This window comes from Phyllostomus discolor, chromosome 5, assembly GCF_004126475.2.
Source record: "Phyllostomus discolor isolate MPI-MPIP mPhyDis1 chromosome 5, mPhyDis1.pri.v3, whole genome shotgun sequence".
In the NCBI taxonomy this organism is placed as follows: domain Eukaryota; kingdom Metazoa; phylum Chordata; class Mammalia; order Chiroptera; family Phyllostomidae; genus Phyllostomus; species Phyllostomus discolor.
Window position 1 is genome coordinate 24427575 of NC_040907.2, and position 27636 is coordinate 24455210.

Below are 27636 nucleotides of genomic sequence, written 5' to 3' on the forward strand. Positions count from 1 at the left end.
GCTCAAAAAAGTCACTTGAATGAATGAATAAATAGATGGTAGATAGAAAGATAGATAGATGGATGGACAGACAGACAGATGCGTGATTTAAGGGAAGACCACGGGACTATTCTGGCCCCCAATTCCTCTCACCGTGGTATCCAGTGCTGTAACTGGCTGCCCTGCCCTCAGCTAAATGGTGGTCTCACGGACCTAGGAGGACACCCAGGAGCAGTGGCGGCTGGGGCCCCAGTGCGCCCTGAAAAGCAAAACTGTCCTTTGAGGCCTGGGTAGATGGATCAACTCTCCGGCCTGAGCCAGAAGAAGCCCTGGCGGCGGTCCTAGACGTCTCTGAGTCCTGTCCAGGCGGGTTCTGTCTCAGGCAGCTGCCCCTGGGAGTGGCAGGCAGAGGAAAAACACAACAGGAAGTGGCACCAAGGACTTGAGACACAAAAGGGGTAAAGCCTTCCTGTGTGTGGGAATGAGTGCCAGGGGGCAATGCCTACTGAGTTTTCATCAAAGTAATTTATTGATCAATACAGCTGACAGGGCTAGTTCAGCAGTTTTGTAACAAATAACCATGTGCTGGATGCGAGGAGCACTTTACCGCATTGTGGCGAGCGGAGCCAGGTGGAGTCACCCGTGTTTGATGGCCCTCCGGGAGCAGGGCCCTGGCAGTTACACCTCTGTGGCTTTATCATCGTGACAGCAAAACACTCGGAAGGGGAGAGAAAAGATGGGCCAGTCTTCCAGATGTTTAGTCTACCTGGCGGTGAATAGCAAGGTCATCGCGATGAGCCTGGAACCCTTGAGGCAGGGATAAAGGTTTGCGATAGAAGATGCCCAGGAAATGGAGCTGTGCACTCACTAAGCGCCTACTATTTACCATGCCCTGAGCTAGGTGCTCTGACACGCACCACATTTCTCCATGTTTTCAGGTAAGAAAAATCAGGCTGGCGTTGTGTCCCCAAGGTCATGGAGCAGCTGAAAGGCGAAGGGATGATCCACATGTGGATCTGCCTGCAGGACCTTCGTGATCCAGCTCTCACTGGGGTGCCCTTAAGTAAGTGGCTTGGCCTCACCGAACCTCAGAGTCTCCGTGTGGAATCTGGGGAGCCCCAGTGCTGTCCCTGTCTGCTGAGCTCACTGCTGAGGACGGTGACGGACACAGTGTGAAGGTGCTTGGCCTTCCAAAGAGAATTCCTTGACTCAAGAGTGGTCTGTCTTGCTAGAGTCCCCCAAAGTGTCCAGCCTTGACCAGACAGGAATACAGGCTGAGTAACTCACACCGATTGAACCAGCTGGCCCGGTGTTCCATCCTTAAACACCCAGGTTCCTGAATGAGTACGTGCTCTTCCTCCTGATCTGTGGGCCACGCACGGGTACAAAATCAGGTACACGCTTCAATCAGAACCTTGCTACTTAGCTCCCCACCTGCCCCCCAAGTAATTTGGCACCTTCCGGCCTCCATGGGTTCACTCACCTCGATATTCACCTAGAAACATGACTCTCCCTGGAATAGCAGCCCCTCCCCCGCAGAGAGCTGGGCTCCTCAGGGCTGCAATGCCAGCTCCTCCACCGGGGCTTTAGAAACAGGTTGGGACAGGCTTGGGGGAGGCCCCGTGCCCGGAGGGGACGTCACTCTCCATGAGCAGCTCCACAGAAGGATGGAGAGAGGAAGAAGGAGGCTGAGTCCCAAAGCCTGGAAAGGACAGAGGAACCAATGGTCCATAGCACACGGCCTTGAACCAGAACCGGCACCAGCTCGGAAAGGCCTGGAGATGACACCAGACCAGGGCTCTGGAAAACCTCCTTCGCAGCCTCACCTAGTGCCACACCCCACCCACCTGCACACATGGTCCTCCTCTCTGTTCTCCCACTACCCTGTGCTCTTTCCTGCCTCAAGGCCCTCACACATTTCTTAAAAGACTTTATTTATTTACTTTTAGACAGGAAAAGGGAGAGAGAAAAACATCAATGTGTGGTTGCTTCTCACACGCCCCCAACTGGGGACCTGGCCTGCAACCCAGGCATGTGCCCTGACTGGGAATCGAACCCTCAGCCCTTTGGTTTGCAGGCCAGCACTCAATCCACTGAGGCACACCAGCCAGGGCTCCCCCTTGCCTTCTTCACAGGGCAGGTTCCTCCCATTCTTCAGGCCTCAGCCTAAATGCCACCTCCTCTGAGAGGCCCTCCCTGCGCCCAAACCAAAGAATGGTCCCACAATTTATTTTCATGCCCAGCATTTCCTGTAATTAATAACTGTTAATGTATTTGTTTTGATACCTCTGTATTGTTTGTCACCCTAAGTAGGGTGGACAAACTCCCATGAAGAAGGAAACCTCATTTTTTGGGTCATTACCCTATATCCAGCACCAAGTACCCATAGTAGAGGCTGGCACATAGTAGGTGCTCAACCAGCATTTACTGAAGGGAGGAAAGAAGGGGGGAAGGGGAGGGGAGAAACAAGTCAGGCAGGACAAGCTGCACGCCAGCTTCCGAGAGCCGACCGGGAAGGGCCACTCCATCTACAGATTCCTTTTCTGCGAGACTCGCAGATGTCTCCTCACATGGGTGCCCTCCCGGTGATACGGCTCCGCCAGGAAAACGCCATGAGGTACTCACGGAACCCCGCTCCCTGCAGGGCTGCCACGGCTTTACGTATTTTACACGTGGTGCTTGTCCACCAATGGAAGATAAACCACATCCAGTGGCCTCTTTGCCGGGAAGCTGGAGACAGGCAGGGAGGCCAGAAACTCGGAGGGAACGGGGCAGGGAACCAGTGAGAAGTGATTCCCGGTGGCTCTCTGGGCCATCTGGACCTGCATTCGACTAAGAGGGTGTTTGGACCCCACCAGGCACTTGCGAGCTTGGTCATCCCAGCCCAGAACCCACTTGGCCCCTCTTTGTGTTTGTTTTCCCTCCTTTTCTCCCAGTGTCTCTGTCCTCATCACGGGCTTGCCATTTCCCATTCACTCTCTCAATACGAATCCATCCACATCAAGGGGGTCAAAATAGAGTCTAAACGGCCTGCTCCCATCTCAGCACCGAGGGATCCTGAGCAGCTCAGGGAACTCCTGCCCGGGTTCCGTGAGGACTCAGGGTTCAGAAAGCTGGACAAATCACACTGCAGGGTGGCTCAGGTTTCCTCTGAGCAGGCAGAGCCGTCCTGAGAGAACCTGTCGGGCCCGGGCTCTGGGGCCTGACCTCCCGATCGGAATCCAGGCTCTGCCACCTACTGGCTGTGTGACCTCAGGGCAAGTCCTTCATCTCAGGCGTCCTTTCTTCGTCTGCAAAGTGGGGGCTGCTGTGCCATCTCGTAGGGTCCTTGTGAGGGTTAACGGATGAACACACAGAAGTGCTTAGAACACTCTGGCATGGCCAGTGCCCAACAAATACTGGCTATAGGCTTTTTCCCCCCTGGCTTTAGTCTATTAGTTCTCTTTTTGCCAGTTTGTTTTTAATGCACTGTGGGGCTGAGCCCCCAGTCTAACCTCCAGGGTCACTGTCATTTTCAGGAAGTAGAAACCTTTCTGTTCCCGCTGTGGGTGGTTCTGTGCTCAGCCTGGGGCAGCAACCCCGCAATGAGCACCCAGGAAGCTCCTGGCACCCTCCCAGGTGGTGTCAGGAGTATGACACTCACTCCTGTGACATCCCACAAGCGTCACCAAGGGTGTTCTGTCCCCAGGAAAGGCCTGCTTTCAGGACCAGGAAGGGCAGGCGTCTGAAATCTCAAACTGGAAGCACACTGAAGACTCAGGACCTCAGGGTCTGGACTTGGGAATAAGAAAATAGCCCCAACTTCACCTGAAGCTTCCCATGGCCACCTGGCTCCCAGGGGCCCTGAGGTGACATCCCAGGATCTGGGCAAGGCTGAATTCATAAGCACCATTCTAGGTGGGGAACTTCCTTCTTTGCTAATTGTTCCTCCTGCAGCCACCTCCTGACAATGTCCATGGGGGCTCTGTCCCCCAGATAGCCCACACTCGTACTGTAGGTGCTCCCCACCCACAGCCCGGCCAGGGTGAGGGTGCCCACCACCTCACGCCTGTCTGGGTGGGGGCACGGCCTCTCCCCCTGCTCCCCAAACCCTACCAAGTAGAAGTGGCAGCTTTGCAGAGCTTCCTACTTTGTATCACCCCTCGGAGCCCGGAGGGGGATGGGAAGGGACATGTGTCCATGTGGCCTATTATCCAGGCCCAATTAGTTGCTGGGGCTGTGTTGTCGGAGTGATGGGCCTGCGGCCACTGTGGGGACTGCGGAGAGTGAACAAGGACAGAGGTTGTTAAAATGCTCCTGCAGAGATCTGATGCCTGCGCTGTGTCCTGGCGCCTCAAAGACATGCTAATGTGAAGGCGTGCATGGCAGACTTTCTCCCGGGTGCGTGTTAACTTAACTCTGGGTAATGCTGCCCAGAGATACGCACATCACCACATCACCACTCGGAGCCAGCCAGGCACCCAAGGTGGAAGGGCGAGCCAGGAGCATCCTGAACGTACCACTGCCCGCTCTGGGAGAAGGGTGTCCCCTACCTGGCCCCACCCAACCCACGCCTCTGGAATTCAGTTTGATTTGTGGGGCGCTTACTAATTGCCTACTGTGGGCCTGGCTTGGTGCAGCTGCTGGAAATACACAGGGGAACTGAGTTGGAGCCAGGGGCCTGGCATTCAAATCTTGGGGACACCACCCCTTACTGAAGGGGTGCCTTCACCTCACCAGGGCTCATCTGGAAAGTGGGAATAACTGCATCCACCTTACAGTTGTTGTGAGGGTTAAATGAGATAGAATAGGCTTCAGCGGACAATAGCTGCTATTATCATGGTAAATAGGAATGAGATAAGGCCCTTGCATTTGAGAAGCCCCCCCCCCATGTGGTGGGGGTTGGGGGTCCAGGGCCAGGGGTCCAGGGGTGGGTTTGGAGACTCAGTACCCGTGGGAGCCAACAGAAAACCTACAGTAGGCAGGACTAGTGACAGAAAAAACATTGGAAATGAATGGCTCTCTTAGCCTTTTGTTTATTCCTGATAATAAAAACGCAGGCACACCAAATATTTTACTTTTTCCTCTTAACTCTACTGCAAGAGAAACAGCACATGCAAAATGGCTCTGACACAGGGGCATACTATAGGGCAAGGTGAGGCTTGTGGCATGTGAGAATGTGGGAAAAGAAGCTGGAAAGCCAAACTTTTATATAAAACATCTCCATTTTTAAATCTTTACCCAAGAACATGCTTGATGATTTTAGAGAGAGAAGAAGAGAGGGAGAAAAACATCAATGTGGGAGAGAAATACTACTCAGTTGCCTCCTGCATACACCCCAACCAGGGACCAAACCCGCAACCTAGGCATGTGCCTTGACTGGGTATCAAACCCACAACCTTTTGGTTTATGGGACAATGCTCTGACCAACTGAGCCACACCAACCAGGGCTAAAACATTCCAAATTTTGAATGTTTTCATTTGAAAGTTTTTGAATGTTTTTAAGGGCTAATTCACCTTAAAAAAATAATTCAACTTTAAATTAATGTGGGAGGCGGAGCCTAGAAACAGTTCAGAAAGAGAATTTCTTGAATTTTAGGCTAAGGAGTTTGTCTTCAAGAGAGTAAATAGCTTTGCTGCTGTTGTTGTTTTAATAGCAAAAAAAAAAATAATAAAGTCTGAGGCAAATGCAAGAGGTCCATAAGCGTCAGTGTCATGAGCTCTGTGGCCAGGAGGAAGACTAGCAGGGAAGGAAATTATTTTTGTACCATTGAGAAGTGCTCTGAAAAGGAGGGGAGAAAAAGGCTCCAGGGAGGCTTGGGAAGGTCATGACCAATTGCCTAGTGCATCAGAGGAGGCTTCCTGGAGGAGGTGAGACTTGTGATAGGACTCGATGTATGAGACAGGAGAAATTCAGCAGAAAGCCAAAGAGGAGAGGCCATCCTAGGTGGGAAGCACAGAATGAAAAAGCATAGGAGTCAGAAACAGTGCTCCCCACCTTGAGTTGATCATGGTTCTTTCTGTATGTAAAGTGTTTTATGTAGAGTCCTGGCTGGGCGGGGCTAATGGGTCTGCCAGTGGCTGAGGACTGGGAGGAGCCAACCCAATGTGAAGTCCTGAGGGATGGGGGTCTTGCCAACTGCCCACTGCCACCCCAGGAGAACAGGCACTGGGGGTTGTACCCACACTCCTTGCAGCTGCCAGGAAAGGACACCCCCCAGGGAAGTCAGAGAATCCAGGTGTCCTGACTAGAGGAAAGGTAGACAGGCAAGGGGCGTGTGACGGGGGGACCAGGTTAAGAAAAGCCCGTGCCGGAGTAACAGGAGCAAAGATCCTCAGGGAAGGCGAGAGCTGGGAGGAGCCCTATGCCGAGCTGGTTTCCAGACCCAGTCCACTCACTCTGTTTCCTGCCCAGACCTGTATAAACAGATGCAACAAATACTCCTGAACACCTACTGTGTACCACAGGTGCTGTGACAGGTCCTGGCATCCTCTATTTAAAATAATAACAGTAATCACGATGATGACAATGACCATGATGATGCTGATCTATGGTTGCTTTCTCTGTAAGCATTATCCTAGGTTCTCCGTGCCCTCATCTACAAAGTGGGGACAAAGTCCCTACCTCTTGGGTTTGCTGGATTAAGTGACAGAATGCCTGGAAGATGCTTACCACAGTGCCTGGCACATTGTAAGCCTTCAAGGGATGTCTATTGTTATTTTTATTAATACAGTTATATTGTTAGCACAGGGTGCTGGAAGTTGGAACCATAAGGGAAGCACAGGCCAACCGATCAGTGCAGGGCTGCCATTCCCACTCCTGCTGCAGCAGTCCTAGGTACCAGTGAGCCCTGCGCCCGCCTGCAGGCTGAGGTCTCCCTCCTCCCACTACATCGGTCCAGGAGAAGGAGGGCAGCTCCACCCTCAATGGGTGAAGAGGTTGCAGGTCAGCCACAGGATGCTCCTGACCCTTTGGAGACTTCTAAGGGAAAAGTTGAGACCAGACAGAGCCCCTTTCTTGAGCCTCCTTGCACAGTAGTCAGTGGGATCTAGGACTCGCAGAAGGCTTGGCTGGACGGCAGACACCCAGGACCCGCCTGCCTGCTGGAGGAGTCTGTGAGGGAAGCAGCCACCACCCAAGGGGTGCTCGGCAGCTTGGGTGCCAGAAGACAGAACACACTTAATGTTTCCTGGTCAAACCAGGGAGCCAGCTGAGCTTGCAGACAGCCAAATGTGGCATTCGTCGATGGGGGTCTCACAAAACAGGTGCATGATTCCAGGACGGGACTGCACATGCATGTCATGGCCTGGCCTCCAGTGCATGGGTCTGGTGAAAGGAGATGGCCAGGCTTCTGCGGAGAGCCATGGACCAGGAGTCAGGACACACAGCCTCTGACCAATCCTCTATCCTGTCTCCACTTCTCCCTGTCCTTTCTCACCTGAAACACCTAACCAGCTTCCTGATGCCCACCCCCAAGCTTCCACTCGTACCCCCTGTAGTCAGATCACACAGCCGCCGGGACAAATCTTCACAGATACAAATCCGGTTGTGTTGCTCCCTTCATGCAGTCCTTAATGGCTCCCTAGTGCCCTGGAGATAAAGGCCAGCCTCCTTCCCTTGACTCATACAGCCTCCCAGGGGCCCACTACTCAGGCCTTATGTTTCCACGTCCTTTCTGTTCACTCCATTCACACTGGACTTCCTTGAGCTTTGTAAATGCTAATTTGGAACATGAAATCATTGGCATTTGACCATGTTTGACCTACAAAGCTGGTAGTTTGTGTAGATTCAACTGAACACAACTGTCTGCCCCGTGGGCATTTGTGCGTTTCACCCCCTCTACCTAGAACACACCCTCTTCCCCTCCACGTTGCTTTCACCTAACCGTCCCTCAGGTCTCAGCCCCAACGTCACTTCCTCAGGGAAGTGTTTCTGGTGTTCCCTGGCAGCCGGCACTTCCTTCTGTAAATCGCTTTGAACTGGTAATGACTCTTTGATGTCTGTCTTTCTGGGCAGATAGCAAGCTCGCTGATGGCAAGAACCATGCCCCGTCTTGCTCACCCTTGTAGTCCCAGCCCCCGGCACAGGGCTGGCGTATAGTACATGATCAGTAAAGTCTCGCTGGGTGAACAACTGCCTGCATGAATGAGTGAATGCTGCTCCACCCTGACCCGCTGTATGACCTTGGATCACCCCACCTCCTTTAGACATCAGTTTCTACATCTGCAAAAAAAGGCAACCATACATCAGAGAAATGTGAACATTAAATGACATCAGACATGCCAGCATATTTGGCATTATACTGCTCAAAAATGTCGACAGCTGGGCCCTCTCTGGAGTGGGCTGCGGCCCCCACTGTCCTTTCTGACCGGTGGGCACTGCCAAGGGAGGAAGCGCTGATGGAGACATGCAGGGGAGAACCTGGTAAGAGAACTCCTTGCAACCACTACACTGAGCTCCGCCTTCTTGGAGTCCGTATAACGTGGAGCAGGCACAGCCCTGGCCTTTCAGGTAACACAGGAAGCCTGAATTTGTATAGCATCTCTAGCCACACAGTTCAGGATGCCTAGAATACCATAACGAAAGCAAGCAAGAGCCCTCCTGTAATATCCCTGGCCAATCTGTTCTTGAGTATCTCCTATGACAGGAAGCTCAATACTCCCCAAGGTATCTTATTTTATCTTCAAATAGCACTGAATATGAGATGGCTGGTGTTGAACCAGACTCTGCTTTCTGGGATCATCACCCACCAGCCTCAGTTCTGTTCCCTAGGACCTCTAGAACCAGGTGTGCTCCCTCTTCTACTCTCGCCTCCTCATCTCCAAGCTCCGGTCTTTGAGCATCCTCTCTGGCGCTTCGCCTCCACACCTGTACAGCAGGGACAGCACGCGCTCACCTTACTTCTCTCTGGATGGAGCTGAGACTCGCAAGGAGAAAACATTGGCATTTCTGCTCAAAGAGTGAGGCTGCGGGAGCCCTAGACCTTCCTCACTACGTGCGGGACCGAGGTCCAGGTCTGAGATCAAAGCAGCTCGCAGAAAAGCAGCTCGCCCACCTTTTGCCGGGTGAGTAGGCTCAGAGCCTGTCTGCCCGTCCCAGCCTCTGGGAGAGATTGATGCCCGCACTGACGACTCACTCCAATGTATTAGGTACATAAAGCAATTGATTATTCCATAAATCATTGTCTCATGAAAAAAAGTTCCATTTTTTTAAAAAAGAAAATATTATAAATCTGTCCAAGCCCATGTGAATAAAAGTGTAGCCACTTCAGTTTAATTGTCTGAGGGCTTCTTTGCTTTAGTCCCAGAAAGAAAAGTCCCTGAAGCTACTGGCTTCCAATCCAGATGGTTTCCCTCCCAAACTCCACAAACAGCAGTGTCAGGTCGTGGGGGAGATGGATTGACAGTACAGCAGGAGGAATCTGGATTAGCCAGAAAGAAGAACTTCCTCACACAGGAGACAGATTCATACCCTTCAGAGACTTAAACACTAGATACAAACCCCTGCCCCTACCTTGCCCCTTTCTCCTTACACACACACCCACCCCCTCTAGAGAGGGTAAGGTCCGGTTCTTCCGGGAGACAGAGACCTGGCCAAAATGAACATTGAGTGGGACTTGGTGTGTGACAGATCAGGACAGAAAGAATTCTCAGAACAGCATCAGTGATAGAAAGATTGGGAAGGAGCAAGGGCAAGGAGGGTGGGAGTGAAGGGTGAGAGGGAAAGGCTGTGGTTGTCCTGGGTGGTTTTTAGCTTGTCTCTTGTCTCTGAGCTTCAGTACCCCTCCCCAGCACACAGGAGAATGAGGAAGATCCAAGTGCAGGGCTCTGAGCTGAACTGTATGTACCAAAATGTTCAGGAACTCTAGCTACCACTACGGGTCACCTATTGGACCTATATGAGGCCATTCAGATGCCAGTGGGCCCAGGAATACTGCTCCACCCACTCCTCCCAGGTCCCTGCAAGCCCCTGCTCTGTGTGCTCTGCAGTACACAGAACAGATGCTCCAAAAGTGTTCAGTGAATCAGTGAGTCAGCCCAGAGTCCACGTGAAAAAGGCAGGAAACAAACAATTACAAACAGCATAAAAATAGCCCCATTTCCAAAGCACATCTTTCTGATTCTATGACTCCAAGCAGGAGCAGCAAACCCTAGTCCTCTCTTACCGAGCTGTCTCAAGTCAGGGCCCCTGGAGTACCCTACTTTGTGGCCCCACCTCCTCCCTGCCCATTCCAGATCTTTCTGGCTGCTGTAGGACTCCAAGATGACATCTTGCCTCCTATATCCCCAGGGCCGATTCACCTAAACCTCACTCCTGCTTCAGAGGCAAAAGCCAATTCCACCAACTCTTAAAATTCTAAGACTCTTAGCCTCCTGTGCCCTCTGGCTTCTAGTCCAAGTGTTGTTGCAGGCCACCCTCAGTACCCTGGTGATGAACAAAAGCTCCCCTCTTCTGGGAGGCATGCTGAGGTCACTTTCCTGCCTGGGAGAGAGATCTTTGTCAATGCCCAGTCCAATCACAAGGCTCCTCAGACACATCCAGGTGGTGGAGCACCTGGTACTGCTGGGTTCTTTGGGGAATGCCACAAAGCTGTGACACATTTAATTATCATTACCTGAACAAGGGGTAATTTTATTTACTAGCAGAAAATACAGCTCTATTACAGCACATGCAGGGCTCCACAACTCAAAAAGTAATATGACACAAAATACTTTTAAGAAATCACATTTAGCAGGATAAAAAAAACCGCACACCACAAGCCTACTTACCGAAGGCAATGTGAACGATGGCACTGACAAGCTGAGCGACGACGCTCGGTATCAGGAGCGGTATTTGACAATGGAATGTTCACTCGCTTTATCATCTGTTACCGCTCCCTAGCAGACAAGCCGAACACGGCACAAAAGGTTTAAGAACAATGTACGTGGGGGAATAAAAGGAGAAAATCCTATCCATTCACTTCATTTTCTTTTTCTGAGTCACTCGATGCGAATGACCACAAATAATACTTCTTACCAGCCCACCGTGTGCCTGCTAAACACCTCAGTGCAGTTTACACACACCAGAGTCCTAGGGGAATAGCATTTGGAAAAAGAGTGCCTGTTTAGCAAGACCTTACAATGACCACCTCACCCTCACTAGAAAAGCCAGCGCGCAGATGGCGCCCACGGCTACCCAGCGGCCTGGCTGCTCTCCGTGGTGCTGAACTCAGAGGTTGGGGTGAACCTTAATTTCCCTGCCTCTCGCCGAACCACAGAGGGTGTATCATCATCTATGAGCTTTTATAAACACATATGACTCTGATTTGTATTTCTCCCCCAATGTGAAAAAAAAGGCTTTGTAAGTCTGTTTTGACACAGTGGAAAAATCTAGTCTCCTTATCTTTCTTAAGACTGCAAATGTGAAGCTGTGTGTGTGTGTGTGTGTGTGTGTGTAATAGGGAAGTGGATGGGATTTTATAATAGACTGGGGGGTCAGAGAGTCGTGTTTTCACTTGATTTTCTCCAAGGCTCACCAAGGCTCCAGTCATTTCCCCTTTTCAGCCCTCCGTATCCCAATCTGCAGTAGAAAAGAGTGGGGCAGGTAACGGACGCCTGTAGCTCCAATATCTGGGGTGCCTCCACTTGTGTTCCCCCATGGGCTCAGAGACTGTAACACAGGATGACCTCACCAGGCCTCCTCTAGCATGGATTTTCTGGATCCGGAGGAAGACACAAGCCTCAGGCTCCTCTTGCGAGAAGCCAGGGATTCAATCTCTGCTCAACCTCCCCCAGCCCTCAGTCCCTATGGACCAGCCATAATTCAGCTAAACCTGCAAGTTCACCTATATTTTATTTACTGGTTCAATGTTACGAGACAAGTAAAATAGACGGCTGTCACCTCTATTAAACTGGGCAGGAAAAATGGCCATGTAGGCAACAGGCTCTCTGCCCATAATGCGTCATCTATCTCCTGAGGGAGGGAAGCAGGAAAGGGGAGGGCCTGGCTGCAGGGGAGGGCCTGGCCGCAGGGGAGAGCCCAGTCCGGTCACGCTCGGGAGGCTCCACTGCAAACCTGTCCTGCCTTCACTCTCAGCTACCCTACACAGAGCAGCCCAGTCAGTCAGGAATTGCGACCATCACTTAAGTCCTCCGTTTCCCCACTGAACCAAAGGAAAGTCACTGTATTCACTCACCAGGCTTGGGATAAAGAATGGTGGTTGAGCCCCACTTTTGGAAACCTGTGCCAGAGAAGAAAATCTCCAATTGGTTATCTTCTGCAAGTACACAGACACATGCGTGTGCACACATTCACACTCCCTAGAGCCCAGGGCGGGTGATAGATGTGTTCCCAGGGCTAAGTGGCCCAGGCCAACTGTTCATACAGCCTGACCCCCAGGTTAACCGCCAACCTCACTTTCAGAAAGCTGTCATGCAGACCTGTTGTCTACACATTCTATCAGGATCCAGTGATACGGTGAAGACAGATGGCCTGTCCCATGGCTGGTGGCAGCTCAGTGACACAGCTACAGTTCTGCCAGGCAGCTGTCCTGAATGGCCAGTCTATTAAGGAAGGAACAGCAGACATCCCCTTCCTTGGTTCAGCTCTCAGAGGGAGTAGCAGAAATGCTGAGGAGCAAATGGGAAAGAGGGAGGTGTGAGGCCAGAAAAAGCGGGTGGATCATAGTCTTTTCTTCTGTCTCTTCTTGAAGCAGACAACTTGTGTCTGTCTCAAAAGGAGAGTCATGAGATGAACGAGACAACAGATGTAAAGACCAGTCCTAGGCCTGAGAAAGAAGGACCTACTACTCCAGGAGGAGTTCCAGCTATTCCCAATAGTCTACATAGAAAAGGTCTTAGCATAGGAGGTGCTGAACGGATATATTAGAAGAACACCATGAACTCCATCAGGACACAGACTTCATCCAAGACTCTAACAATCTCTTCCCTGAAATACTGTTGACAGCAGGAAAAATGTATTGAGCTGAATGACAGGGTAGTTAGATAGTCTTATATTCAAATGACTGTATGCATCAATGCATTCATTAATTCAACAAATAGCCATTAATCACCTACTATGTACCACTCAGTGCTAGATGCATTAGACAAGTGGTGAGTAAGCCAGCTATGGCCCATGCTTGTACAATGTTCATCTCTAAGGTAATTAAGAGTTACAGTATAGTAAGTGCCATGACAAGGAAAGTTCAGGGGACTGTGGGGACTCACAGGAGATGGGAATCAAGAAAGGCTTCTTAGAGGGAAAGACATGTTTGCTGAGACTGGAAGGGATAACTAGAAGTTGGCCAGGAAGAATAGCAAGAGCAGAGGCACAGAGTGTGAGAGAAGGCCCCGTGCCTTCTGGGGTCTTGGATGTTCAGTATGGTGGAGCCAAGAGGGTGTGTGAGGCGAAGAGGAACAGTGCAGGAGTCTGCAGATGCCAAACATGGCAGGTTGTAAAGGGCCTTAGAGCCGGAGAAAACCAGTGGGATTTTGAAGCGGGCTGAAGTGTAAGGTTGTGGACCCAGGATCACTGAACAGACTCCAACACCGGTCATTTCCTGCCTAATGTATTGATGACAGGCATAGCTGAAGTGAAGGGAAGTGTGTTCATCCTGGGCAAAGATGGCACAGAGCTTCTTTCTGAGAGCCACAGAAGCTTCACTGTCCGGAGCAGTGGTTCCCAACCTCAACCATACTGCAGGCCCATAGGTGGAGGCCAGAGAGGGAGAAGAGGGTGAAACTCATGCCTGCCTCCCAAGGATGGGGAGATAGGAACACGCTTTGGTGCTCCAGAAACACAGAGAAGAATAACCGCCTGAAGGTTCAATAATGGGATTTATTAGGGATCAATGGCAGGTCCTGGCTTTAGGCTCAAAAGATCAACTGCCAAGGAGAGGATGAGAGAAGTTACGGATCAGCAGAGATGCCTGTGGAAAAGACCTCGTGATCTCGTGAGACCACCAGCTCAGTGTAAATCGACAGAGTGAAATGGCTGCTGAAAAGGCTAGAGTAGTCTGGGGTTGTATAAGTAAGCACCAAAGCTGAGATCTGAGGAGGTGATGAGCTTACCGGTTTCAACACATAAGCAGCACTATGATAAACTCTTGATACCATGCCGGAAGAATTAGGCATCTTTAATCCGAAGAAGTGCCTTTACATTTCTGTAGAACTGCATTGTGGGACAGGGAGTAAATCCAAACCAGAATCAGCTGGCAGGGTGATCATAATTTTAAGAGTAATGCGTAATATTTATTGAGTGCTTACATGGCTGTGGTCTAAACACAGTTAAAATGCAAATTCTCAGGCCTCACCCTAGACCCACTGAATCAGAAGCTGTGAGGGTGGGGCCCAGCAGTCTTTATTTTACTGAACAGTCCAAGTGATTCTTATACATGGTAATGTTCGAGAACCAGAGGCCTGGAATGACCCCTGGGGTTCTCTTCAGCCAGGATTCTGTGATTCTTCACCGTAGATGGGAACTGCGATGCCCGGAGCCCTGGGAAGTCCGTGGCTGCCTGCTCCAGCTTTTCCGCCCAATTGGGCAGGCTTTTCGGAATAGCATATTTCAGTTCTGCAAAGCAGATGCAGGAAGGCTTTGCAGAAGTCTCCCGTGTTCCTTTCTTTAAAGAGCTCATTCCTGCAGTTGTTCTTAGAACTCTATAAACCCCCTTCCATTGGCAGCCTGTCTGCATCAGCCCCCTTAACAGCACAAGACTTTATTGTCTCCAATGAATAGGAACCCTTTCCATATGCACCAGAATCTTAGGTCCTTCTCGCTCCTCTTTTCCCCTCTGCCTTCCTTAACCACCATTCGGCATGTTACCAAAGGATTTGGACTCAAAGCCGCCACTACACCCCGCCCTCCACCCCCGCCTAGATCTCACTCCATCTCATTTTCTCCAATCTGAATGATCACCGTGGGGACTCTCTCCTCCCCGGCTTTTGCCGCAGCATCATTACCTGGTGTCTCCCAGCAGAGGCAGCAGTGTCTATGCCCTGGGGCCCAGCCTCCAGCTGTAGCCCCTCTCTGGAATGTACCTGCTGCCCTCCCAGGAGCAAGATCGAACTCTCCACCCAAGAACTGATCAGGACTCCCTGGACCAATCTCTCAAGAGCATCCCATGACCAGAATCTTCCAATCTCTGGATACATGCAAAATGCATTTCAATGAAGACACTGCACATGTAGGGAAGAACCGGCACCCTGTGGCTGCAGGTGAGAAAGAGCGAGCCAGGAGGAGTTTGAGAGATGACATACAGCAGCCTCCTAGGAAGGGCACCTCTCTTGCTCCCTAGCATGGGGGATAACTGCTGTAGGCTGCTAATTCAGCTGCAGGCACATGGGTGTGTGAGTGGTGGGCAAATGCCATGTATTGATCGGCATGGAGTATCGAACGTGAGGGTTGGCTCAAGGCAGAGGGTACATAAGAAGCAGACAGCCTCAGAGCTCACAGTCTGATGGTGGAGACATGGCCTCCACCCTCAGGGAGCCCTCCTCTCCTAACATTTACTAAGCATTAGGCACTGTGCAAAGAGCTGTACATGCCTTATCTCCTTTAACCCTCACTCTAACCTGACAAGGATGATAGGGTAAGATTCAACCCTGTGAAATGTTTGCAGGTCAAAAACAGCTGACTATGGATTGACCTAATATTAACAATCTATTGTACAGACGAAGACACGGAGGCTCAGAGGTGAAGTGATTTGCCCAAGGTCACAGAGCAAGTACACATTGGACTCACACTGAAACTCAGGTCCACCATGTTTCATCAAACCTAAGACATATCGTTATATTTCAAAGTGCCAAGAAAGAAAAAAAATCCTGCAGGTAAACTTGGACATGACACATGAGACACAGACTGATTTCAAAGATGTGAAAGTGTATGTGTGTGTGTGTCTTAGTATCATTAAAATATATTATTTGATTCCAAAAAAATTCATTCTTCCTCTTGGTAGTGATGGGGGAGAGGTGGCCTTAGGTACCTTTGGGCAGCTCCATGGCCTGACACACATGCACTATAGAAGGCACAGACACCCACAAGCAAAATTACAGGCAAGGTCGATAAGCATTAGCAAGCAAGGAGTAAAGGTCAAATGAAGCAAAGAGAGGGACACAGGAAGGTGATCCTTGAGGAGAGGGGAGTGCCAGTCTGGAGCAGGAGGCAGTGTGGGCCCTGGAGGTAATTCCAAAGTAGAGACAGAAAGATAATGTGGGGCAGAGTGCTCTCGGCACGGCTGCTCCAAGACGTGGCTAATGGGAAGCCAAAGCAGACTCAGAACGGCCTGTCCTCAAGCCCAGTTCTCTTGCCCTCAATCTAGTCTCCTCTCTCCCAATCACAACTCAATTAAGATTTTGTCTCTGGAGCACAAGAGAACCAGGAGAAAACATGACTCCACAAGCAAGCACAGGTGCGGCACCTAGGGGCACAACTTTAAGGAGGTGCTGGCTCTCATGGACCATTGTGCAAGTGCAAGGCCACCACCCGAGAACCTCTTGCAATGCAGTCCCCTGGCTACCTCACTCAGCCCATCCTAGTCCTGGCCCTGCGCGTGCCAGACTCTTCCTCACACACCGAAAGCAGCAGGACAGACCTCTGGACAGCATTGGAGCGTCTCTACAAAGGCGTCACACCTGTTTGACTCTCCAGGGGCAGACAGTGTCATCCCACTTTACAGATGGGGAAATTGAGGCCCCAGAAAATAACATTACCCCCCTGATTGTGTCTGTCCCAAATCTGCCACCTCTGTAGGGACTCTGAGCAGTGCAGTTTCCCCAACTTACCGAACAGTTCGGTCCCTGGCAGCCACCATTACCCCAGTCTCCCCTGAGGGGAGGAACGTGATGGAAAAGGAGGGTTAGGTCTTCCCCTGGGGAAGGGTGGGTTAGGCACCTCTTGCACCCAGGTCCCCACTCCCTACCCACACTGTCTACAGCAATGCCTGGTCCAGGGCCCAGAGTCAGTGGACCTTACCCTCATGTTCTCCCCAAACTCAATTCTTAGCAAGGCAGGCTGTATTCAGAAGGTTGTAACATGCCTTTTGCTTAAAAATAAAATGACCATAAAACCTATTCGTTTGGAAAGGCTGTTGGAAGGAAGAGGGCACTGGACTGGGGAGGGAAAGGGGAGGTAATGCAAGGAAGGGAGAACAAAGAGCTAATTCACCAGCCACCTTCCCTGGCCAGGTCACTAGCTGGTGAGGATGGAGGTGAGGGGAAGACACATACACGGAGCCCTGGATTCCCTCAGGGCTCTGATGATGTCTTTAAGCCTAGTGGCTGTCAGGGCACATGGGAGCTGGAGTCAGCAGAGCAGAGGCATTCCTGTGGGTGGACTGGCCACACCCAAGGGAGAGTCCAAGCTTTCTTTCAGGCTTGGATGAAAGGGTCAGGCAGAGTGCCAGAAGGCCAGGCAAGGTGGAGTGTAGTCAGAATGAGGGTGCGTGTTGGCGGAAGGGGTGGGAAAGACTATCCACACCGTTCCTCTCAAGGAGGCACATCTGCCACATGCCCATCAGCAGGGACAGTCTACCTGGCACTGGGAGGGCTAAACGTCACATAACCGACCCGGCTATCCCCCATAGCGGGTGCAAGAGCCCAGCCCAGTGAGGCCACGCTCAGCACCCAGAAACGGGGGGCGGGGGGGGGGAGGGCGCACTGCTCTGAGTGCCTGTAAAAATCTTTGTTCTCTATCTTCTAGCTACACAGACAGCTAAAAGCCCAGCATCTGGATCAGGCTGACAGGAAGAGGGTTCTTACCCTACCTCTGCCACTCACTGTGATCTTGGACAAGGGACTTCACCAGGTTTAGTTCCCCCATCTGCACAACGCAAACAATGCCTGCAGGGTGGTGAAGACTGAATGAGATGATGGGGAAAATGCAACAGCCACATTTATTGAGCACTTACTATTCACCCACGTTAGTAGTCATTGTTTGGAAAGCACTTAGCACAATGCCTAGCAGTGGATAAGTGCTCGAATAAATTGTGGCTGGTGCATTGTTGTTGTGTTGTTGTTTTATTAGTGTGATTGTGCTCCAGACCCAGGTGGGGTCCCAGGCAGGAGACATGGCAAACGCCACCTCAGCACAGGCACACTGCCCCCTGGTGCTCCTGGTGGGGATCAGCACCTCAGAGAAGAGCTATTCTAGCCAACAAGCTCACAGAAGATACCCATCTGCATTAACCACTCGTGGGGCCCATCTCCCCACCAAAGCTCCAGCCCTGGGAAGATAAGCTGGGGCCTGCTGGGAGCTGGCCGTAGAGGAAGAGCCCTGATCCTGGAATTTTGGTCCTCTCTGTTGCCAGGCAGAGCCTGGGGAGCTCCAGGCTCCTCTCGGCTGCTGCCCAGCCAAGTGGAGCATCGGCTTTTTCTGTTTCCTCTGTAGGGTCTTAAGCAAGAAAAGAGGCTCAGGCTAAAACCGTGGGAGGCAGAGGCAAGGGCAGCTGTTTGTTATAGGGTGGGGGACAGCCAGGTCTCCCCATAAAATAGCACCCCACGCAGCCCTGAAGTCTCTTCTGCATAAGCCTTGCCCCTCCCCCAGGAGGAGAGGTTTTCCTAGTGCCCGGAGGGACATCTGTGCCTTCTCCCCCACGGAGGGGACTCTGTTTCCTGGGGCAGGGACAGAGAGCACTCATGGGAACACAGTGCCTCAGGGAGGCTTACAGGCCCCACAAAGGATCCTAAAAGCAGCTAAGCAGCCTGGCTTTCCTAAGGAGGGGAGGGGATGAACAGTGGCCCCTGAAAAGTTCTTTGAAAAAGCAAATAGCACAGCGGGGCTGGACTTCTGCAACTGGTTGTGGTGCCCTGAGCTAGGGGGATGCAAGTGACCTTGGAAGGGCCTAGTGGGGACACAGTGCCTGGCTCACCCTGCATAAACCACCTTGAAAAATGCCAGATCGTCTCCACGTCAAAAAATATTGAGCGCAGTGCAAGGCAGGCATCAAGAAGAAATTAAACTCCACCTGGAGAAGGAGGGAAGCCGGGGCTGACAGGAGCAGCTGGGCTAGAAAGTGGAGGCAGAAATTCCTCAAGTTAATGCTTTCTCAGGCTCCTCGGGCCACTCCCAGGTCTTGTCTGAAGCTATTTACTTCCAGGGGGGGACCCTATTGATCTTCATTCAGCTCCTGTCTTCTCCTACAAGGCGGTGATGTTTCAGCGCATCACCCGTCACTGCGAGAAATTTCTCATTGTTTTACACGCAGCAGCTCCCAAACTCAGGAGACAAATGCTTAGGACCATTTGGGTGAACTCATGGCAGGGGATGCAGATGGAGCTGGTCTGAGAGCTCTGGGGGAGGCACCTCCCTCCCCTGGCATAGGCGGCGGTTGCCTGCTGGGCCCCTAGGCTCGGGCCTCTGGGCTCTGATCTACTCTGTAGATGCTCCGAATCTGGAGCTGAGCCAGCCTTTCCCTCTCCCCCAGCACCAGCCCCCCCATACACACACACACACACACACACGCACACACGCACGCACAAACACACACCTGCTTTATGTCTCTGCAGTCATTTGGCTCCGAACCTCACCCCTGACTAGCTAGAGACCACCACCATCTAGTCAAGCTCCCCAGCTGCTGCCACCACTGTCTGGTCCCCACTTCACATTCCAGGCTGGCCCCCCGACCCTCCTGTATGTATGCAACATGAGGGAGCCTCACGAAACACAGCGGATCTAACCACGAATCTACACAACAGATCTACAACAGTGCTGACAGTCCCCGCCAGCCTCACTGAAGGGAACTTTGAAGCCAGAGTAGCCCAAACCGAACAGTTTACAAATAGGGTAACAGGCTCAACGTTGGGGCGGTGGCGGTGGGGGAGTGAGATTTGAACAAGGTGGCCCAGGAAACTGACAAGAGATAGAACAGAAAAGCGGGGCCTCCTGGCTCCCAGCCTAGGGTCCCTCCACTTCAGCTTCTGAGTCGTTGTATAACCAGGAAATCCAGGTTCCCACATGAAGCCACACACGGAAGCCCATGTTGTTGAGAAGACCCACGCATTGAACCGCTTTCCAGGAGTTAAGACCAGGATCCATCGGAACAATAACAGCGATGATAATAATAATAAAATACTGAACAATATGCCTTGAAAACCTTCCATGGGCAACACCGGATAATCACACGCAGAATACATCTTCCACATATTCATATAAAATAATCAATGATCATTTTTCCCTCGCAGACTACAATCCAATTACTCTCTCTCCCTCACTCTCCTTTGTTACTCGCAAACCATCCAAGCAATCAATGCCTTGACCTCTCCCTCTGATAGACACAATTACAAAAAGACAGAGCAATGCAATTCATCTATTCAAGACGGATTGTTTGAACACTCTGTCACACTGCTGAGCTATCCATCTCCTTGTCTAAGAGGAAATTTCAGCCCCCAAAAGAGGCACAAAGAGAGGGGGCGGTGCGCTGCTCCCAGCCCAGAGAGCCCTTTGCGCACCTGCAGGAAAACCCTCTCCCCGGCTGGTGCTCGGCAACGCCTGCCTGATGGAGAAGGATTCGGCTCCAAGCGCAGCCGGCTCAGGCGCACTCCCGAGCTCAATTGCTGGGGCCTCGATTCCTGCAGTCCCAGCCCCCAGCCAGAGCCCTGAGATCACCGGGGTGAAGAGGGATGAGAAAAGGATGGTATCGGGCCCAGCCAAGGCGGTAGGTTTGGGCTGCAGCAACAGAATCTTTCTCTCTCTGGGCCACGTCCACTACAGTTCCCTGACTCCAGCTGAGGCTCGAGCCTGGGCTGGGAAGAACGGAAGTTCAACTCCGCGGGAAGCTCCAGAGAAGCCCAGGGGTCTCAGAGCCTTCCCATCCTCCGTCCGAGCTGGCGCAGCTACGGCAGTCACGTTTGGCACCCGCACAGCACCCCAGTTCGGGCTGAAAATCAAATGGGGCCAGGCTCTCAGATATAAATGGCCTGGGCCGACACGCTAATTAATCCTGAGGCTTAATACGAATAAGATTAGAAGAGAAGAGGGCTTTGCCATCCTTAATTGCATTATTACACGCTGAACCTAAGAGAGGGCGGGCAGGCTTGAGGCTTCCCCTCGGGGCAGTGAGGAGTCCCCCAGTGCAAGTCAATTTCGCAGTATGAGGAGCAGGCGAGGGTGCGTCACCCTGCCTCCTCCAGCTCATTCTTCTGAGGCCAGCCTCACCTGCTCCTGTCTTCCTGGGCCTCCAAAGACCTCCATTGCCGAGGCTGGGCTGGGAGCATGCCAATCCCACCCCTGCAGAGGATCACCGAAGAGGATCCTGCAATGCGTGCGCGGAGCACACAGTACCTTTTGTCCCCCCTTTTTTCCAAAGGCACCCTACTATGCAGGCCCTTCCCCCCCCCCAAAAAAAAACAGAGGGAAGGAAAAGAGGGAATAAAGAAAGTGCTGGCCCACAACAAGGGGCTGCCTGCCTCTGGAATGGTGGCCAAGCTGGGCGCTGGGGCAGAGATGAAAGATATTTTTTGGCTTGCCAGGAATACCCTCGGCTGCAAAGGGTTAAGCCTGACCGTGAAGGCTGTCCCCAGAGTCCAGTAACTGGGCTCCTCTGCCTTTCCGTGTGCACCAGCCAGGATCCGGGGTGTGGAACGAAAGACCCCAGCCTGGGCAGAGCTGAGGAGTGTGCCTCTACTCCCATCCAGACGTGGAATTCCAGAGGGGTTGGGATCCAGGAGAGAGCTACGGAGGAGACAGAGCCCGGGATTTGCTCGCCTCCTAGGAAAACCTCAAGTACGAAACCACCGACATGGGTTCCCTGCACCCCTCACGCCGCACCTGGAGAAGAGCCAGAGGGGAGGAAGCTGGCCCTGGCTCAGCAGAGCTCTGCCCGCCTTGTGCCAGACGCTGGTGCTGGCGCCTCGAGAACCCAGGCGGCCCCGGTCTCCGGCCTGGCGGCGGGTGCAGGGCCTGCGTAGTGGAGGCTCCCGCGTGGCCAGGCCGGGCCCACCCCGGGTGGCCGCACGCCTGGGACACGCAGGGCTCCCCCGCACCCCACCCCCACCCCCGCAACGCCCAGTGCGCTGCCTACAGGGTGTCTGGACGGCCACAACAAAGTTAACGCTCCGAGTAAAAGACTCCGACGAGAAGAGACGCAGACAAGCCGGAGCCCCAGAAAGCTGCGCGCGGCCCCGCCAGCCGCCGCCAGCTGCGGAGGGATTTCGGCTAACTTTAAAAACCACTCGCGTGCCTCTCGCCGCCTTCCCTCGCTGCTTTGGGCTGGCTCGAGCGCTCCCTTCCCCCTCTCCTCCGCCCCCTACCTGCGCTGCCCCCAGGCGGGGGAGAGGCCTCCGCCCGCAAGGGGCAGCTGAAGTGACCTAGAGGGCTGCCCCTCCTCTGCCCCACACCACCCGGCTAAATGAGGGCCACCGAGGCCAAGGGCGACCACCGGGAGAGGGGACCGGCTGCCCTAAGTCATGCGAAGCCGTACCCTGCATCCCTACCGCCGCCGCTAGAGCCATGCCCCAGGTGGGGGCGAGGGGCCCAAGGGGAGCTAGGAGGGAAGAGAAGTTGGCGCCTTCCCCGGGGTTCCCGCTCCGCGGAGAAGCCGGGTCCCAGAACTCAGTCTGCGGCCAGTCGTGCTGGCAGTCGCGGGAAAATGCGCCCGGTACTCGGGTTGGGGCTGGCACGCTCCGCTACACTCCGATAGGTCTGGCCTCCCAGGAGCGCGCCAAGGGCCCCTCGCCCTCACCCGCAGCGGCCCGACTGCCTCCTCCCCAATAAGTAGGGCCTGTGACCCCGGCTTTGGAACTTTGTCCTCACCACAAAAAGCTCCTGGTGGTCACCCGACCCCGGCAGCCCGAAAAGGTTGGTAAAATCTCTTGGGATCGCGTTCAGAGGCCCCCATTCCCGCCCCGGCCCGGGTGCACGGAGACCCCTGGCTTCGGGGACCTCTTACCGATCCGGATGACGTGGGGCATCCCGCGCGAGTCCGGGATCCAGAAGGCGCACACGAGGAGCCCGGCCCAGTATTCCCAAACCAGACTCCGGAGGCGCCGCCAGGGAGCGGTCATCGTTGGGCGCCGCCGAGCGTGCCCGGGGCGCGGCCGTGGCGGGCTCCCTGGGGCGGCAGCTCTAGGCGTGGGCGCGCAGCAGCCCCCGAGGCGCCGCCTGGCCCAGCTGCCCGGCTCCGGAGCGCCGCTGTGAGTGGGGGGCGCCCTGCGGCGCCGCGCACATCTTACTGGGGGGCAGCCCCGCCGGCGCCCGCCCCGCCCGGCTGCCGCCCACGGGCCGCCCGCTAGTGAGGCTCCTGGGCTCTGCCCGCACTCCGCTCAGACTCGGCTCCTGCTCGCGTCGGCTCGGCTCCCGCGCGGGCTCCCACCTGCCCGGCTGCCGGGCGCTGGCAGGCGGGCTGCACGCCTCTCCGGCCGCTCCTCCTCCTGCCGCCGCCGATGCTATCACCCGGGCTCGCACAAAGCCCCGGAGTGGAGTTGCACGCGCGCACACACTCCCTCCCAGCCCCCTCCCCCGCGCCCTGCCTGCCTCCCGCCTCCCGCGCCGCCCGCCGCCCGCGCTCCCTCCGCGCACTCCCCCGCTCACACACACTTCACACTCACACCCGCCGAGGCTACACTCGCGCGCTCACACCTGCGCAGGGGCGGGGAAGGGGAGCCTGGACGCGGTTTCGGGGACGTCCGGAGAACGAGGACTCTCTTCGATTTCCAGACGTCCCCATCCGCTCTGCCGCCCCCAGTCCCTTCACGTGCGAGGGCACGGAGCCTGGGAACCGGGCTTGGAGTAGGAGATCTGGCACCGGGAGCTGGGAGACGGCAGCAGCCTAGCGGCCCGACCAGCTGGAGAAGACGCGCCGCCCGGGAGCTGAGGGACCCGGAGCCCGCCGTCTGCGGAGTCTCGCCTTCCAGCTCGCACGCCGCTGGGGCCGGCTGGACGGCGGCAGCTGGCCGGAAACTGACCGGGAACCGCTTTCCCTCCCTCAACCCATCCCTCATGGAATCAGAGTTGGGGCTGGGACTCAATGAGACAGAATTCAGAACTCATTGCCCAAGCTGGGCAGGGGCTGGTAGGGGCGTGAGAACCCAGGCCAGAGCCGTTGCTGGGGAAGGCAGGACTGACCGCGCACTGCAACGACAGGGCCTTCGGAGCAAGGCGGCTAAACCCTTCTGTCACGGGGGCAGCTGAGATGCTCCCTGGCACCTCCCGTCCCTCTCCTCCAGCGGTGCGGGAGGGGGTGGCCCGCCTTCCCCCTTCCCCCTGAGAAAGAATAGAGGGAAACTGTAATTTTCCGTGGGATGGAGCAGGACCCGTGTGAGAGCAAGCTAGAAAAGGTTAAAAGAAAAACTTGTTTATTAGCAATAATAAATTTTTTTTCAAGTGGCGCTGGGTGTCAGGGGAAGAGAAGGGCTGTGGAGCGAGTCTGGAGCAGGAGGCTGCGAATTACGCAGTTAGGCGAGTTTAATGACCTTTCTGACAGAGACAAAGCGGTGCTGATACAGTAGATAAATAAACGGGTCTGTCACCAGCCGCGGCTAGGCTGTGTGTGAATTTATTTTTCTCATTTAAATAATTTGATCTATTCCATCATTCCCAATCTCTCCCATTTGCCAGCTGTCTGGTGTGAACATTGCCCCCAACATCTGAAAAGCAAATCTTTAATTTTCTTACAAATAGACTATGAGTGGAGCTCTATCTGGCCTGTTAATTCCCCCATCTTTTCTTTCCCTCCTGGGCGTAAGGGACCATGGCATTGTGTGGGGATGTGAACACTGCAGCGTGGCCAGTTCCTGCCAACTAGGAGGGGACTCCCTCCCAGCGGAAGTGGAGGCAACTGTGGCCGAGGGAGGAGCAGGGGAGATGCCCAGGGCTGTCCTCCTGGGAAGAGAAAAAGGCGTGCCAGTCTGGGGGCCACCCGCAAAGACCAGCAGCAAAGGGAGGTTACCCGTGGTCTGTCTTTGCCAGACTCAGGCCGTCCTCACCTTTGAGCAGGAGCGGCTGGTTTCCCAAGCAGCCAATGGAAAATGTTGCCCAAGAGACCAGAGGGAAGGACATGCAGATCAGAGCCAGAGAATCAGCAGCTGCCACCTCTTGATAGAGTAACTGCCCCCCGTGGGCACCAGCAAGCGGGATGCACAGGAAAGGAGCAGAAGGCCTCGGCCTCCAGGATAAAGCTGGAGGAGGCTCTTCATTCAAGACTGGACGTCTCATCTCCAACACCTACCGGCTTCCACAGCTGGTTTAGTTGCTCCGAGGGACCCCAAAGTCCTGGCGGTTCTCTAAGGAAGAAAATCCCAGTGTCCTGATAGGGGGATGGAACGGGGATAGGCAGGACATGAACTCAAGGCAGAGGATGCAGGGCCAAAAGGGCATCACCAGCCGTGCCCAAGGATGGTTAGGGGATGAAGGTGGGGAGCCCAGATGCTAGTTCCGTTTTGGTTATCCTGCAGGCAGCGTCTTGCCATGAGAGGGGCAGGGTGCAGGGGACAGTGGCCTGGCCAAGAAAGCGAAGAAGCAGAAGGGTAGAAGTGTGACTCCTGAGAAGCGACAGATCTGCACTCTAGACCAGAACCCTGGGAAAGGCCAGTAGGAAGGAGAGAGGAAGGGTGGGGAGCAGGAGGAGGAGGGACAGTCTCCGAGAAAGTCACCAGGAGAGTGGTACTAGAGAAGTGAACAGATAAAGGCAGAGGGTGAATCTGAGGCCCCTAGGGCAGGAGAGTGTGGCCCTGTCACCTGGGGCCCCCTCACCATGCCCAAGGAAGCAGCTCAGGCTGGGCCTTGCTCTTGCGCATTTCCGAGTGGGCGGGAGTTTGCCAGCGCTGCGGAGGCAGGCTTTCCTGTGCTGCCACATTTGTTGGCTGCGGTGGGAAACAGCCTCCAGCTGCAGGGGCTGTGGGTTCAGTCGCAGGACCCGGCAGCCAGTTGCAGCCCTGGGGTCAGAGGGGAGCTAGCTGCCCCTAGCCCAGGCTTTCTTCCGGACCTAGACGCAAGCCATTTTGTAACACAGAGGTCTCCCCAAACTGACAGCAGCCTGCCCCCTCCCAGTGCAGCGGAGGGTGGGAAGCATTACAACAAAAACAATGACAATGATAGTGACGGCCACGAGTATTAATTACATGTTTTTTATGTTCTGGACGACATACTCGCTCCATGCACCTTACAAGCATCACTTCATCTAACCCTCTCCACAGCTGGCTGTGATAGGATCTGTGTGGTTTTTGCATTTCACAGATGAAGACTCTGAGCATCAGAGAGGTTGAGAGATCTAAAGTCACACAGCTGATACAGGCCCTCCCTCCCCCTCCGTCTCTCCCTCCTCTCTCCCCCCCTCCCTCCCTCTAATAGTCATTGGCCATCACTACAAGGCACTGTGGTGAGGGGCCAGTTTTTATGCGCAGGCCTATCTGCCTCCTTCGTTTGCAGGCTTGACCCTTGTCTTATCTTGCACGGGCTGAGCAGGAAACAGGCTCTCGCAGAAGACCCTCGTCACCTGTCACCTCCTCTGGAGGCCCACGGGGGCTTCTGGCTGTTTGTAGAAAGGCTAAGGTAGAATAGGCTTGGGGCCCTTTGCTAGAGCAAACTGAGGAGCCCCGTAGTCCCCAGAAACCTCCCACCCTCTCTTCCTGTCTCCTGCGCCTGTCCGGCAGTCCCACCCCCAGCAGGCACGGGCACTGGCACAATCTCAAACCGCGTCTCCGGGGACTGGGAGCCACCAATCGTGGCTTTTCCAACTGTTGGTAAACAAGCCTACCCAGCAGCCAGGCCTGGGCTCCTTGCTCCCCCAGGAGGCAGCCAGCGCCGGATTTATGAGGCCTCCAAACCTCATTCAGACTAATGCAGCTTTTCATTCCAAAATAAAAGGGGCCGCTGTCTGAAAGGACAAGTGCTCCCGCATTTCATTAACATCCCTGAAAACGGCTGAGCTGGCCCGAGTTGCTGCCAGCCAGATTCATGTCTCCCACCGGCTCACAGGCGGGGGTAGGGGTAGGGGTAGGAAGAGACCTCAGGCTGCTGGCCGCTCTGGGCCACGCCCCAACCCCTCCCTGGCTCCTGCAGGGGTGGGAGGCGATCCCCCGTGGTGGCCAAGCAGGCTCATTTGGACGAGTCCCCTGTGTGAGTGTTTTGTTTAGACTCATCCACTCCAGCTCTCAATCCCCCCACAATCACGGTGAGTGATGAGGCCCTGGGCTCGAGTTACCGAGATTCATGATCTCCGCTTCCCCGGGAAACCATGGAGCACATGCCTGCAGTCAGCTGAGTGCAGATTCCTAGGACTTGAGTGCCCTCTGCCGAAGCCTGCCTACCTTCATCTCCCTGCAGGCTGCCCGGTGGGCAGGCTGCTGGTGGGGGCTGGACGCTGAAGCCAGGGGTCTCCGGCCACTCCCTTAAATGTCCCACTACCAGCCTGTGCTTCCCGGCTGTGCAGACCTCTTCCAGGGTGCCTTGCCCCGATCTCATCTTGGAGGGGGCCAGGACTGCAAGGAGGCAGCTGCAGCCCCTTCCTGATTTTTGCTAACCACCTGAGCAGGGAGGAAGTGGAGAGGCCTTCCCCAAACCCACTCTTAACAGCATCCTCTCCCCATCAGCATTTGTTCCAGCCACGAGAATCAAGCCTTGGCCCTTCGCAGGACACTGCGACCTGCCTCTGTGCCCAGGGACAGGGACCCCTCCATCAGCCTGGGCCTTTGTCCCACGTCCCTGTCCCAAGAAGAAAGAAGCATGGCAGCAGCCAGCTGCCACCTGAGCAAGCAATAAGCCCAGGG

The 27636-nt window shown here is 54.2% G+C and overlaps 1 protein-coding gene across 3 annotated transcripts in view; it reads right to left on the reverse strand.

The window, feature by feature from the left end:
• The window catches only part of GRIK3 (glutamate ionotropic receptor kainate type subunit 3), a 209194-nt gene extending 185914 nt beyond the window's left edge, over positions 1-23280 (reverse strand). Inside the window, exon 1 of one of the 3 annotated variants that reach the window (XR_004903141.1) lies at positions 22821-23141. Coding sequence is in view for 2 of the 3 variants with exons in the window: in XM_028513769.2 (XP_028369570.1) it covers positions 22821-22935 (115 nt within the window). In the remaining variant the exon portion in view is untranslated. Of the gene's footprint in view, positions 1-22820 lie in introns of all 3 variants that reach the window. The other 2 variants (XM_028513769.2, XM_028513770.2) reach the window with 2 other exon arrangements.
• Positions 23281-27636: the final 4356 nt, after the last annotated feature.